This window comes from Ciona robusta, chromosome 1 (genome assembly GCF_009617815.1).
Source record: "Ciona robusta chromosome 1, ASM961781v2".
Lineage (NCBI taxonomy): Eukaryota > Metazoa > Chordata > Ascidiacea > Phlebobranchia > Cionidae > Ciona > Ciona robusta.
Genome location: NC_143235.1, coordinates 7138299 through 7152571, shown reverse-complemented (window position 1 = coordinate 7152571; position 14273 = coordinate 7138299). Strand labels below are relative to the sequence as shown.

Here is a 14273-nt window from a genome sequence, read left to right as displayed (position 1 = left end):
GTAGTTACTTTTTCAACAACAACCAGTACAAACAAATCAGTTAACTGTTAATACAAAGATGCCGCGGTTAAGTAGAACGCTTGTTGTGCTGTATTTACATTCAGTCGAAGGCTTATTTTAGAGGCAAAAAAAATTAACATTCCAGCCGCCTAATTGAAAGCAACAGCAAGCTTTTTGGTACAATCGTTACTTCGCAGCGGGGGGCAATTATTAGCTTTATTGTGTGGCGTGTTTGGTTGACTGCATGAAACCTCGTGTTCTAGTTTCTTAAAATGCGCAATCCGCTGTAAGGTTCGCAGTTGGGCGTTCGGTTTTGAAGTAGGCAGCAGAAAGAGTGCAGTTTTACCGAAGATACCTAAACTTTAAATATCTTAGTTATACAACGTGCTGCTATTAAATATTTATACTTAAAGGATAAGAATTGTTACGTAATAACTAATGTATTTAGATGAAAAATATTAATAATTTCATCACTTACCATGCGTATTTGGTTGTTATGTAATTAAAAAATCCTATAAAAATGTGATTTACAGACTTGCTGATAATATACTGTTAACATGAAGATTCTAGTGAAGCTTTTATTCTTGTTTTATTTGGTTGTCATCACAACCACGGAGTCAGATGTGTGCTTCAAATACGAGCCACTGTGGGCGAACACAACTGGCTCTACAGCCCTCACTGTCGTGAAAGTCTCACCTTGGGAAGTTTGCAAATTGGCCGAGCAGTGCAAACCAATTGAACAAGACGCGAAACCAGAACTTAAAACGTAAGTCCTAATATACTTAATTTAAGTAAAAAAGAAAAATACTCTGACTGTTTTATTAACCCGCTCATTTTATAAATGTTTGGAAGTTAATCACGCAAATTACAGGTTTAGCCTATCGGAGGTGTGTCCATTAAGTGTGCCTACTCCAGCTTTGGCACCAACCGTCCGCAAAAATAACAAAGTCCGCCAACTCAGCGTCCCTATCACTATGGCATTGGAAACTACATCAGCGAATGATTCTTTACGAAACCAACATAATTCTACTGACAGGTTAAGTTTTATAATGATTCATTTCAGTATACTTATAGGATGATGGGGTAAGATAAGGAATGTTTTCGTTTTTTTCTCGTTCTATTTAGTAGCGGCTCTAAAAGAGCGTTTGTTACTTGTTTGAAACACGATTAGGAAATATGTATATATGTATATAGATGATGCTGTATATAGATATATAGATATATGTATATAGATGCTAATTTCTTTAAAAAGGTCTATCCTATCACAGTGTATTTTTGTTGGAATATACAACGTTGTGCATATCATGCTGTTTATTTATATTTTGCGAATTTATTTAGTAGAAAAGTTTCTTTATCGCAGATTGGAAATCTGTTCGATTCTTCGCTCCACGCAAGAAAGCGAAGACACGGTTTACACTGCTATGTGTTTTCTTAACGATGGTTGGTCCCAAATGTGCCTAGCAGATTCGAACACTACGTTTCACCAAGCGCATTCAAAGTCCGTATATTTTATTTAATTTGATTTTCGTATAATGCTATGTACGCTGCTGTTTAAAAACTAAATATGTGACTTTAGTGTGAACGCTGAAGACTACGATTTTGAGGATGAGTACTGTTACATCATGAAGCGTTTACCTTCCGAATCTGATAATGGAATCTGCAATATCACCATTTTGCAAAGTTTCAACCAGCATGGTGTAGAAAGATCGGAAAACAAGTAGGTCATTATACGTATCGCATTAAATGTTGCAAAGACTTTGCCGGGTAACTGGAAAACTTTTTGTACCAGAACCGTCAATAACTACAAGTCAGACCTTGTGATATTTCATTTTTATCAACGACATGAAATGTGCGATGCTGTTCATGTTAAAACACTAGTGGCAAAGCAAGCCGGACAGTGTACACTAGAAGACGAAAACATTGAAGCTAATCCTATGTGTCCGCGGAATTCTACGTCACAACATACGTCATTTTCATTGGCATCTCTCTTTACAAGTAAATTCGACATGGAGCAGTGTAAGAAGATTTGAGATTGACTGCGTTATTTTGATCGCTAGGTGTTGTTTTACCGTGACCAGTTGTGACTATTTTGTACGAAATAAAGATTTATTCTCCTATTTTATCTGGTATTTATTCAAACAAGTATACATGTTGTACAAATAGTCAAATAATTAAAGTGGTGTATTGTATTGGTAACACAAACCATGTCAGTTATGAAAAACATTAGCAAATTCGTATATGGCATACCGTATCAACTTGAGTCTAAAGTTTCACAAAATTTTCTGAAGTTTTCCTGCTCCAGTGCAGCCATAAGTTCGTTTAATGCGTATATCTGAAACAAATGGAAATAGCATTTGATATTGTATTACTCCGATTACTGCAATGAGTCGTGGGGCAAAACATAGGGAGGGTTTACCTTTTTTCTTTGTTCATGTTTTTGCTTCTCATTAACTTCATGCATAGTTCTGCGACACTCTTGTTGTTTAATTGCGTTTGCTTTTCTTTTTAGTTGTTCTTCACGCTGGGTGATCACGTGATAGTCGTTTCCATAGTAGTGAATCAGTTTTAATCGGTCACTTAAATTGCTTTCCCTCTAAAACAGTGAGACCTTTAGTTCATTGATTCGTGTGAATTAACCGAATATGGTACATATACATCGAAGACGTTCCATCTACCCTTCATCCTACTATATATATATAGTAGGGTGAAGTGGGGTAAGATGGGACATGTTTTCATTCTCTTTTCTTGTCCCATTAAAAGCTTTAAAACCAGGAGTTTAATTAACAATATTACTAATTACATGTGCACACTATATTAACGTACCTTAGTAATCTTTGCCATTTCGCTATGCGTCAATCTTGAAGCAAATCCTACGACGAATCAAAATTATTGGTTTATGTCTATATGCGCATTTGCAGCAAACATTTTACCTGCTGTGCAGTGAGTTGCTTGCTTTTGTGGAGAGTATACCTGTGCAGTCATATTTATTTTACTGTTTGCCTGAAATGACTTCGCTGTAAATGGTGAAGGTGGAAGTACGATAGTTTCCTTTCCTCTGGCTAACTGGGCAGACGGGAAGCGAGTTGGCCGAGGACTTTGGTTTCCCGGCCGAGGACTTTGGTTTGACCAAGGTTCATTATTGGTGTCATTGTTACGGTTTACGATTCGTGTCACGTCAGACTGCTTGTATGTATCTGGGAGTGATAGAACAGGATTTTTAAGGAGAGCATTTGAAGTTGGTGGAAGAGTTAGTCTTGATTTCTCCTTAACTTTTAATGGCAGAACATATGGTTTCTTAACACTAGATTTAGGCACAAGCGAAACTTTGGTTGGCTTCAAATAATCTCCGTTATTTGTCTCCAAGAATATTTTTGTCTTTTGTGAATCAGTTGTTGATTTTGAAGAATATACAGCGAAACATGATTGTTTTGGAGCTTTGGAATCTTCCAAGTCGCTTAAGAAAGGTGTGTGTTTATGTTTTGTTGAGGCTGATTTGCTTTTTCTTCTTGATTTTGTCTTTCGCTTTCTTGATTTTGTTTTTCTTCTTGTGTTTTCATTTTTTAATTTTGTTTCATGGTTAGGTTCCAATTTGGTAGGTATGTTTATTTCTTCGTGCTGGAGACGCATGTTTCTAAGGTCTTTGATTAATTGCGGGCGTAAATTACTAGTTAAGCTAAACGTATCATGCTTTGCACGAGTTTCAGTGTTGTTGTGTAGTTTTTGAATACCGTATTCCTCAAAATGAGTCCTGTTTAAACTTCGGTCTAACAACGGATTCAAATGTGAATATGAAACCATGGAGTTTAATGGAACCAAGCTGATCCTAGAATACAAAAATTATAGCTGCCATATTCGATAGCCTACCGGAGTTTGGATCCACTAACATAAAATTGGGACACTTCACAAACTATAGACCCCCGTGTTACCTATTCTGAAAATGTTCACATTTTATGTTAGTTAGTTAGTTAGTTAGTTAAGAGAAGTTATCGAAAATGATTGCTATAACTGCAGTTTCTGTATTCTAGAATCCCCTTGGCAGTTTAAATCTTATATTTCACTTCCTATCGAATCTAAACTATCTTAAATGACAGTTGCTTTTTAAAAGTAAACTCGCATATTGTTTTAGATTATAAAGTCATATTGTTATGCTGGAATGACAATCGGCTTCTGAGCTGTATAAGTGGGTATGAGTATCAATATAGCTGTCATGCAGATGTGTTACGATTTCATTACCATTAGCACGAACAAGTTTTACGCCAATATACACTTCACTAGTTTCACTAAGTCGAAGCACCTAATCAGTACAAAAAATTACGAACAAAATGAGCGTAAGTAGTGATTGAGCGCAGCACTCAACGAGTATTCAAGTACCGCGTTATAAGTTCGTGAGTGAATTGGTGAAAAAGCTTGAATAGTAGCCATGGTAATTCGCGTTGCGCCTATGGTGGACAAAACTTTTATTTGGGGAGAAGAAATTGCTATTTTGACAGGCTTTGGTTTATCTTATAGCCAGTTAAGCGTTGAAGTGCTTGTGACACGGAAATGTGTAAATATAAACTATTTATACTGCAGAATAGTTTTAATTTTTTCAATTTTTTTGGCGAAAGAATTTGCCCGATCAATATAGTATCTTAGTTTAATAGACCGAAACATTTCGTACAGTTTGATTTTGTCTTATAAATCTAGTATTAGTTTTGTGAAAAAAACTAAGATGTAAACATGATGAAAATAGGCAGCGGTAATACGGCTTTAATAAGGAATAAATAACAACAAATATCGTTTTAAAGATATATATATATTAAGTTTATATGACAAAGAGCTTGTCCGGTCTTTCACAACATTGCAGTTTTATAGTTTTTTTTTTAATAAAGTTCTACTAGTTTTTATATTTATTTACAAAGAAGTAGCATTTATTATACATACAAAATCCGAAATAATTTGCGTTTTCTTATATAGTTTAGAAACTAGAATGGGTCAAAATTCAGTGGCCGAATCTTATCTGTAGCGTTTTTTTTTACGCGATTTTTCAGTAGTTGAAAATTAAACCGTAGTTAATTGTTTAAAACACGGTCAGGGCATATATAGTAGGGAGGGGGAGGATGGGACACCTTTAGTATTTAATATATAAATATTGTGGTCGTGTTTTAAACAAGTAACAACGGTTTACGGGAGTCGTGGGCATATGGTTTTATAATTTGTTGAGAGAAAATTAAACTTCCGATAAAATACTAAACCTTTAAAATGCCATTTAACTTACCCAAAATAATAAGATGCGAGCACTATGTGATAAGAGCTAAGTTATGTTGGTGGTCGATATATAACAATAAGGTGTCGTCACAAACAATGTTTATTATTTTTGTGTAAACGATTCTACTACAGATGTAAGCAACACAACAGAATTTTAACACTGCGATGTACATGGCGTGTGTGTGGCAAAAACAAAGTGAAATACTGCATCGTGGTCAGTGTCAATATCTGGCAATGGCGGTTTCGACAACCTGCTGTAATTCAAAAATAGACGAAAATCGATTCAATATAAAATATACTTAACAACAAAAATACTACGCAATAACATGGGACCATCGGGATGTCTTGAGTGATTTTCTTAACTGATATATGATAGGGGAATGAAATATTCATTGAAGGTTTGACTATGTGTCACTATATATACTGTGACAAACTAGTGGCGATCAAAAGAAACGTGCAAAGTGATAATAAAGCATTGCGATTTACATCGAGACAGAAGAGCATTTGGTAATATACATACACCATTCACGATCCATAAATAAAATAATACTTAGTTATCCCATTCATAAAAATCTTCCGCATTTCGTCGTTGAGGATTTTCTTTTTTCGAGGTTGCTATGCCAACCATCACGACATCTTCCTCCAACTCTGAGAAATCATCTTCACTGAGTTGTTGATTATTTTCATCCTGAATGAAAAACGAGTTTTAAATACTGTACATTGCAACTATGGTACTGTGGGGTAAGATGGGATACCGTTATCACCCAAATCACAAATTTCCCGATCGTATTTTAAACAATCAACAACGCCCTTTTAAAATCGCGGACCTACGGTTATACAATTCTGCAAATATTCGTTGTTTACTACCAAATGGTATAGAAAAAAAAAGAATGAAAACATGTCCCATCCTACCCCAACCTACCATACTTAAACAATTAAAACATCTTTGCCTATTGGGCCTAGGAGATTCTTAAGTGTAGAAAACAAAACGAATACTTTAACGACCGAATTGATCCATTTTACTATGATAAACTTTTGGAAAATTAGTTAATCTGTAGTTGTGAAATTAGGAAATAAAACAACTAATGTTTTACTTTCTAAATTAAACCCAAGCAGTAAAGCATGTTTGGAAATTGATTTTAAATTAGCATTTTATTACTTCATACCTCTAGAGGGTTGACAGTTATAGTCATGGCCGAGTCATCCCAATCTAAATCCCCATCGTTTATTTCTTTCCCTATCTCGTCCAACGACGCAACTTCGTGATCATTGTCCGCATCAATAGGTTTGCTTCCACTTAACTGAGTGTGTAGCATGGCTGGGACAATCAACAGGCCAACCAAGACAAGACAACCGCCGATTGCAAGCACAAGAGTTGTTACGGAAGTTTTACCTGCTAAAAACACAGGAAATATACACAAGCAATGCGGGACATGTAATAATAAATATGCAACTGATTGAGATTTTCTTGTACAAGCGAATCTCTATATTTAGCTTGTTTCTAATTCGATTTTATTTACTTTCTATTTTAAGTTCTGTTTCTCACCGTCACTGTCTTCACTTTCCAATGTTCCCACATCTTTTGTATCTGTAGCCACAAGTGCTGCCGGTAAAATCGGCATATCTTGTTTGAGCAACACTGTGTTGGTGCTTGATGTCGGTTCGTGGTATGGTGTTAATCGAACATTTGTATGTAAGACTGTTAGCTGTAGAAAAACAACAGCAGGTTAGGAAATATCATTTAAGGTTAAACCAAATTCATAGTTTCATAATTTGACTTCATAGATCCAGACTGATGATGACGTAATAGTTATAAATATTGCATAACACAGTCACGCGTTCCACCGCACCACGCCCGACGTCTATAAACAAGACAGTCTCCCACTTCATAATTAATTTAAACTTACTGTCAGGTGGTAAACGTTGCTATGGAAACGGCCTCCAAGTCCAGAACAAGCGAGGGTGAACGTTATTTCTTTGCAGAAAAGCGCGCGTTCGTTCCTGTAGATAATGCTACGCAGAACTTGCTCGTAAATGGCCAGGCTTTGCGCACCTTAATAAAATATTTTAACAATGAGTTGTACAATAGAATAAGAGTTATGACATAAATATAAAATACCTTGTATGGCAATTCCGTCACTTAGCTTCTCCAAATACATTTTTCTTTTCCTCATCAAATGACGGGCACGAACTTTAAACTTCCCAAATCCTTCGTCTTTACGGGTTTGCTTTATTTCACAACGATCGAGGTTTTGCTCTATTGGCATGTCTAGTGATTTACAATAAGCGTTAGATTCAACAATGTAATGCGTAAAGAGAACGAAAGATCATCCATGTAATGTTGCTGTTAATAAAATTACCTGTGGTTTGTGGGTTGTTAGACACTTTCGTCATCACTGTAATCTCCTTAAACAAAAGTACACCGGTTGACGTTTTTAAAAGATCGGATCCTGCTCTGGCGATACTTCCATAACCAGTTATGGTTATCACCGGGTCTTCCATGGGAAGAACCATAACGTACATTTGGAAGGTTGGGACGGTGGGACACATCGATGTGTTGTCGGAACAGCTGAAAAATAATTGAGTTACTGCAAAAGAAAAGCAACTATAGTGGCGTGGGGTAAGATACAGGACATGTTTTTATTCTTTTTTCTCGTCCGAGTTAGCTGTACACAAAAAACGTTCAGTATTTTAAAGCTGTATTCTTGCGAATTTAGAAAGAGTGATATTAAAGTGAATTTTAGAAGAGTGATGATAAATGTTCAAATTACGATCAGGAAATATGGAATTTAAGTTTTAAGTGCGAATTTAAGTGCTAATGTTGTCCCATTTTACCCTTGAACAATATATATAAACAATAAATACGGTTTATTTTAAAAATGCAACACACCCAACAACCAAGTAAAGTATAAACCTAAAACTACCTCAAACTAGTTTCAATATTCATCTTTCGTTCCCCTGGCTTTGGAAATTGTTCCTCATTAAAATACACCAAAGATTTGATCTTGCTGATGATGTCATCCTCTGTATTAGCAGCTACAGTGAACGTGGATCCTCTTTCAAACTTAAAATAAATTTACATTTGGTAATTATTTCTGCATTGAGAAAGTAGTACAGGAATTAGAATCTTTCAATACTTATCAAAATTAAAAGCATAAGTTTTTTACATAAATTCAATAATTTCAACAATGTTATATAAATAACCGGATGTTACAGATTTGTTTAATTATTTGATTCATAGTAAATCTTACTTCACGCTGTCCTTTATCATTGGATTTAATTCCTTCCTTGCACCTGTTTGCACACATGAACACTTGTGTGTTTTCCATCTTTCCAACATAAATCATGATATTTGATAATTTTCCATGAAAGAACTGAGTAACACTTGATGTGCGACCTTGGGTAAGCAACCAGAACATTTATAAATTAATATGCTAATAATTATACTGTGACTTTATTGTTAATGAAAAATATGGTAAAACGCATGAAAGGTTAAACTTATATGTGGTAAAAGTGCGGCAAAATAATAACTTTCTATTTAATCATCTTAAATATAAAGCCAAAATATTTAACCCAAAACTGCTTTAAATTTAAAATATGTTGTTGCGTTTAGTTGAGACTGTAATAGATTTCTGGTGTGATTAACATAATCATCGTAATCTCGCAATGACCTAATCCCATGCGTACGAATTACATAAGCCTTACAAGGCTTTTCATCACAAGACTCACATGTTCGACAAGCATGATATGATTATTCGCCATTAAAGACGTTTAATCCCAGGCCACTGGTTTGCACAGTCCGTGCATTAGTTCGTACTAAAAAGCTAACGGCTCAAGTAACAAAATAAACAATAGTTGTGCGACGAATGACGAAAAAAAATAAATTTCTAACTTTTTGGGTACAATTAAAATGGAACATACCATTTAAATAAATTATAATATTATTAAAAATATAAAAACTTTTATTTATCTCTTTAATTACGGTACCGCAGATTGAAAAATTGAAAAACGAAAATACAGTCGTTAAAACACGCTTAAAAAATGTAAATAATTTTAATGGGTGGTAAGTCGCTTGCTCGCTATGCCTAGCAGAAACAACGAGACATTTATATTTAAATATTTTCTAGTTAAACTACGAATAAAACCAAAGGACGCGTAACGACACAACCCGTATATAATAAAAACACATAACTCGTGGCCATTGCGGCCGACCAATGTACAGAGTATGGAATATGGGTTTATTATGAACTACCTTCATATGCAGCTCCAATAACCCATTGTGGTGGGTGGGGTGTTGAATGAAGTGGATAGTCGTCTGCTATTAAGTATGGAATGAGTTGTTCACCGTTTGCAATCAATGTAACATTAGGAAAGTCGACGTTGATAAGAATGTCATACCAAATCCCTTTACAGCCCTGAAATAAAACACAAATATAACAAGTGAAAGCAAACGTGACTCGCGAGGCAAAAACACATATATCTTATGTATTAATCTCACCAAGACATATATGCCTAAAGTTTCATTTTAACTTACGCAATTTTCAGTTAAAAGACGTATGCTATGAGGCGTAAGGCTATATAAAGTTATTGTAAAGTATACATATTTTTAATAATATTGTACATGTGTTTATACTTGTATAGTTGAATCGGTGCCGCCCCACTAGCTAACCTTACGAACTTGTTGCATTTCATTAGAGTGTTCCTAAGGCAGAAATATTGGGATCGAAATATAATTACCAGTTTAGAACAAAAATCAATATATTTCATCTGTCAACGTTCTTTCAATGTATGCTAATGAGAGTGGTCTACACAGTTTGCTATGTGCATTTTAACATTAATCAATACAACTATGTATTGTATTCTGACCAATGCTCAAAAGGGAAATATTGAGAAGAATAAATAATAAATGAACTTCGAATTGGCTTCAATTTATCTTTTCTAAGGTAAGTTCTTTGAAAGAAACGTTGTGCTGACATTTTAAATTAAGAAAAAAATCGTGTGCTTTAGAATACAACGTGGAGTACGAAGTTAGATCGATGAATAATAAATAAGCAAGACAGCAAATTGCTTCACAAAAAGGTGAATCAAGTTGGAAATGCAATTACCAGTTATGTAACAAACGTATGTTGTCCTTAAGAAGTTAATGGTATAGATGATATAGGACAAAATAAAATAAAATATAAAACTCACGTTTTTATTAGTAAGCTTCCAATGCCATTCTGCTGGTTTTAGCACACCATGTGAACCTTCTTCTTGTCTTAGCAACACCATAACCCGACAATGTTCAACATAAACCGAGAAGTGATGCCTACTTAAACCTGCATTTAAAAACCTTTTGTATTGGACCTTTAACCATGGATACAAAACTATAAAACATGACATAACTTGACATGGGTACTTAAAAGTGATATAAATGGTACTTATGTGTGGAATTGTGTAAGATTTATCAGTAACCTAAAACATAGATAGTGCTTAATCATTCTATTCCATGTGGGTGAGGTTTCTGTCCAGGACCTGGGATTTAGGCCACATTTCATTGATTACTTTAACAACCAGTCCGGTTATACACTGTGCCTAAACAATAATACAATCATATATTTGTTTTAAAGCACCTGCACTATCGGATTTGCACAAGATAGTTGCCTTTCTATTTCCTGTCATGTTACTTGTGGGATCGAGGAACATTTTAAATGAAATGGAGAAAGTTGAGGAAAGATTAAGGTTGTTTAGAGACTCGAGTAGTTGATTATTTGTCACTAAAACCGCCTGTGTGCTTCCGTCGAATTCATAAATCCTCTCCGAGTTGTTTTCAACTTTCTACAAGCAACAGTATAAAATATTTACACAAAGTGAAAAAACATTAACAGTGCGTTTAGAGAACGAAAAATCTCTTACGCCTGGTTTACAATGTGACAACAGATTTATAAAACCCAGCCAAGTTGAAAACCACAGCAGACAGTTAAGTGCATCGTCTAGACTTGCCTTTATAACAGGTTGAACTCCATTGTTAATGTTAGGCTGAATCATATCTTCTTCAGACACAGTTGTGCTTGGCAAAAGTTCAATCAGTTTTCTGTCCGATTCATCTGTAAAAATATAAAATTTGGACTTGTACACATTTAATTAGAATCTGGTTTTGAATAATTTAAAAACATGAAAATAAATAAAGTAAAACAACACATATATATCAGGGTTTACCACATAGATTGCTCTCCTCATGTAAGAAGTAAGTATTTCTGTCACATCCGGTTATCTTTTCAACGTCATTAATGTCCATACTAACAGTTACTTCAATGGAAATCACATTAGATTGTGGCAAACATGTTGTAAGGGTTGGATTGATAATAAGTGGAACCACACCCGCTACATTGGGCGACACTTCAACACGTTTTTCAAAACCTGTTTGTAAAACAATGGTTAAACAATATGTTAGAATTTTCCTTGGTTTATTTACTCCACATGTTCAAACTCAACATTAAATCATATTGGTTTTAGTTTTAACATATTTGTTAAGACAAACACAGTCAGTTTTGACAAAAGTAAATACGTCATACATTTGTAGAACAGCATTCATATAACTGTGTATGGTGCTATGAAATCAATAATATAATTTTACAAAATGGCTTATTGATCCAGTATTGCTGCCTTGTGATTGTGGGGGCTGTAGAAGCTTAAATAATGCATGGGAGGCATTTTAACATATTTCTGTTATTTTTACCCTTCTACCTTTTCATTCATGGACATTTATTTATAGGGTACTAGGCACAGAAACATGGATATTCAAACAACAAATGCTTATTATTGTATTTACATTTACAAAATATTGGGGTAATTTAGCGATAAAAATTTAAAAAGTTTAACCACAAAATCAAAGTCTTACCAGTCCATTGTGCTTCACACACTGGATTGATTAAAATAGATATTGTTGATGGAACAACAGACTTTCTACCTCCACAATCATACGCAACCACAGATACTTCTACTAATTTTGGAGAACTTGTAGCACCAATTACTTGCTGTGTGTGTAAGACTCCTGAAATAAAACAAAAAAATACTAAGGAACAATTATATTTTTGTATTAAATACTACACTACACAGTTTGTTGACATTCAAGAGGTTATAAACTTGTTATAAAATTATAATTCATTTTAGAGGATTTGGAATCACAACATTACTAACCGTTTTTGGAAATAGAGAATAAATTTGCATGTTCACCAATTAACTCATAGTGACAAATATCACTAAACTTAGGAGAACAGTCCTTGTCTAATGCTTCCACATTAATTAAGGGTTGACCACCAGGAATATCACCCTCAGTCACAAGAGAATAGTTGCTTGTTGAAAATTGTGGTTCATATTCATTAACATCTTTCACAGCAATGACAATCTTAGATCTAAAAATTAAAATTAATAAACTGATGTTTACTATTTGTAAAAAACCTGTATTTTATACATTTAGCTATCAATGCAAAACAACACAAATTAACAAGAATATTTATTAAAAAAATAAAAATACAATTACTTGGTTGAGCTACGTTGAGATTTGTAATTCCCTTCACTAGTCTGACCAACACCACAATCATGCGCCGATATCAAATATGAATATTCAGTTCGATTTTCGCAATCAAGGAAATTCCAGTTTGGTTTCAAAACAATTTCACCATCCCCAGTACGCCGGTCAACCACATTAACCATGAATGGAATTTCTTCTCCATTGTTCTCAGGCAAGTTGTGTAAACGATATTCACAAATAAGACCTTGTATTAAAGTTGTGTTATTAAGATCCTACACACTTTTTGCATACACACAATAAAAATAATTAATTTTTAACAACCAGTCATTGACTCAAACAGTTTAACATAACATAATTTGTATGCATTCCTTAAAAAACGATAGCAAAGACCTTACTCTCACCCCCAAAAGAAAATGAAAAAAAAGAATGACAATTGGTAAAACACATTATAAAAGGTGATGTGGAATGTGTGGAAGAGACCGTCGCTAAAAAATATGGCTTTTAAGCGCAATTAATTAATTGGTAAACCACTTTTGATCTATAAACCAAGGTTTGAGAATCAACGATTTAAAAATGTCAAAGAAATAAACCTGGAACTCTTGGAGCATCTTTGTCAATTGCAACAAGAGGTGGATGAATCTCAACCACATAAGTGTCTTCAGCAATTGATCCAAAAAACTGGCCTTCCATTTTAGGACGATGACGATTTTGACCTGTCGAAATAAAATAATTGTTTCTACAAGAATAAATCATAAATTCTGGTTACAGGACATCAAAACATTAGCGGGTTTGTAAAAGCTGAAAACTTCATTCATTAGTGAGATATTGTCCTTTGTTGGTAATTCTGTGGATCAGTGGATGTGATGTCGTGATGATACAACTTGATTACCGGGGTGTGCTTTATTAATGTGATACAATCCACCCAAAATTTACTATATAAGGCATTAAAGATAATTTGATCACGTGAATACTGAGTATAAATATTTAATGTTTAAATTAGGCATTCGTTGAAACTTACTCTTATGTTTGGAAGAACTTCCACATAATACCGAACATAAGATAATCAGACCAATGGTATATTGTCTTAGATTCATGTTGCAACAACTGAATAACAAATAATTACGAACTAAAGCTAAATAAATTAGACACAAAATAAATTTAACAAAGGTAAAGATTATTATAAGGTTATTATTTATCCTGGTATTTATTTAGCTTGTAAGCAGTACAAACTTTAGTCTCAACATGTTCAATACTTTGCACTGAAACTCTCAAATCTAAGGAACCAAATCTATAGTTATGCGATACGTTCAAAAGTAACTAACGTTACTACATCTTACATGCGTCTGTTGCAAATGAGAAACACACAGACTTTACTTTTTGCGCCCTGTTCGTCACCACAGACGCTAAACATTTGCGCCCACTAACGACGTCTGAATTATTAAAAGTTTAACCACTCTGGTTTAACATTATTCAGTAGAGTGGGGTAAGATGGGGCATGTTTTTAGTCTCTTTT

General features: G+C 34.3%; 3 protein-coding genes across 4 annotated transcripts; 1 reads left to right on the top strand and 2 right to left on the bottom strand.

Annotated features, from left to right (window-relative positions):
• Positions 1 to 215: 215 nt before the first annotated feature.
• LOC149742389 (uncharacterized) lies at positions 216 to 3944 on the bottom strand. Of its 2 annotated transcripts, XM_089892193.1 has the most exons (5): positions 2931 to 3944; positions 2824 to 2870; positions 2417 to 2593; positions 2248 to 2332; positions 216 to 355 (listed from the first exon to the last, which is right to left on the bottom strand). In XM_089892193.1, exons 1-4 carry the CDS (start codon positions 3796 to 3798, stop codon positions 2252 to 2254), a joined length of 1173 nt encoding a protein of 390 aa, XP_089748319.1. In that variant the 5' UTR covers positions 3799 to 3944; the 3' UTR covers positions 216 to 355; positions 2248 to 2251. The 2 variants fall into 2 exon arrangements, with proteins under 2 accessions (XP_089748319.1, XP_089748310.1); XM_089892184.1 differs by lacking the exon at positions 216 to 355 and having other exon boundaries at positions 2110 to 2332.
• On the top strand, positions 496 to 2117 carry LOC149742390 (uncharacterized). Its single transcript, XM_089892215.1, has 5 exons — positions 496 to 766; positions 872 to 1036; positions 1361 to 1498; positions 1577 to 1717; positions 1790 to 2117. The coding sequence occupies exons 1-5, from the start codon at positions 558 to 560 to the stop codon at positions 2028 to 2030; spliced, it is 894 nt and encodes a 297-aa protein (XP_089748341.1). The 5' UTR covers positions 496 to 557; the 3' UTR covers positions 2031 to 2117.
• A 1517-nt stretch (positions 3945 to 5461) lies between the features above and the next one.
• On the bottom strand, positions 5462 to 13927 carry LOC149742388 (calsyntenin-1-like). The gene is made up of 18 exons (XM_089892925.1): positions 13779 to 13927; positions 13351 to 13473; positions 12770 to 13004; positions 12427 to 12641; positions 12128 to 12280; positions 11446 to 11646; positions 11226 to 11333; positions 10860 to 11060; positions 10438 to 10565; positions 9500 to 9662; positions 8499 to 8644; positions 8172 to 8311; positions 7608 to 7816; positions 7367 to 7516; positions 7155 to 7300; positions 6794 to 6953; positions 6414 to 6643; positions 5462 to 5935 (listed from the first exon to the last, which is right to left on the bottom strand). Exons 1-18 carry the CDS (start codon positions 13852 to 13854, stop codon positions 5798 to 5800), a joined length of 2922 nt encoding a protein of 973 aa, XP_089749051.1. The 5' UTR covers positions 13855 to 13927; the 3' UTR covers positions 5462 to 5797.
• Between the last annotated feature and the right edge of the window lie 346 nt (positions 13928 to 14273).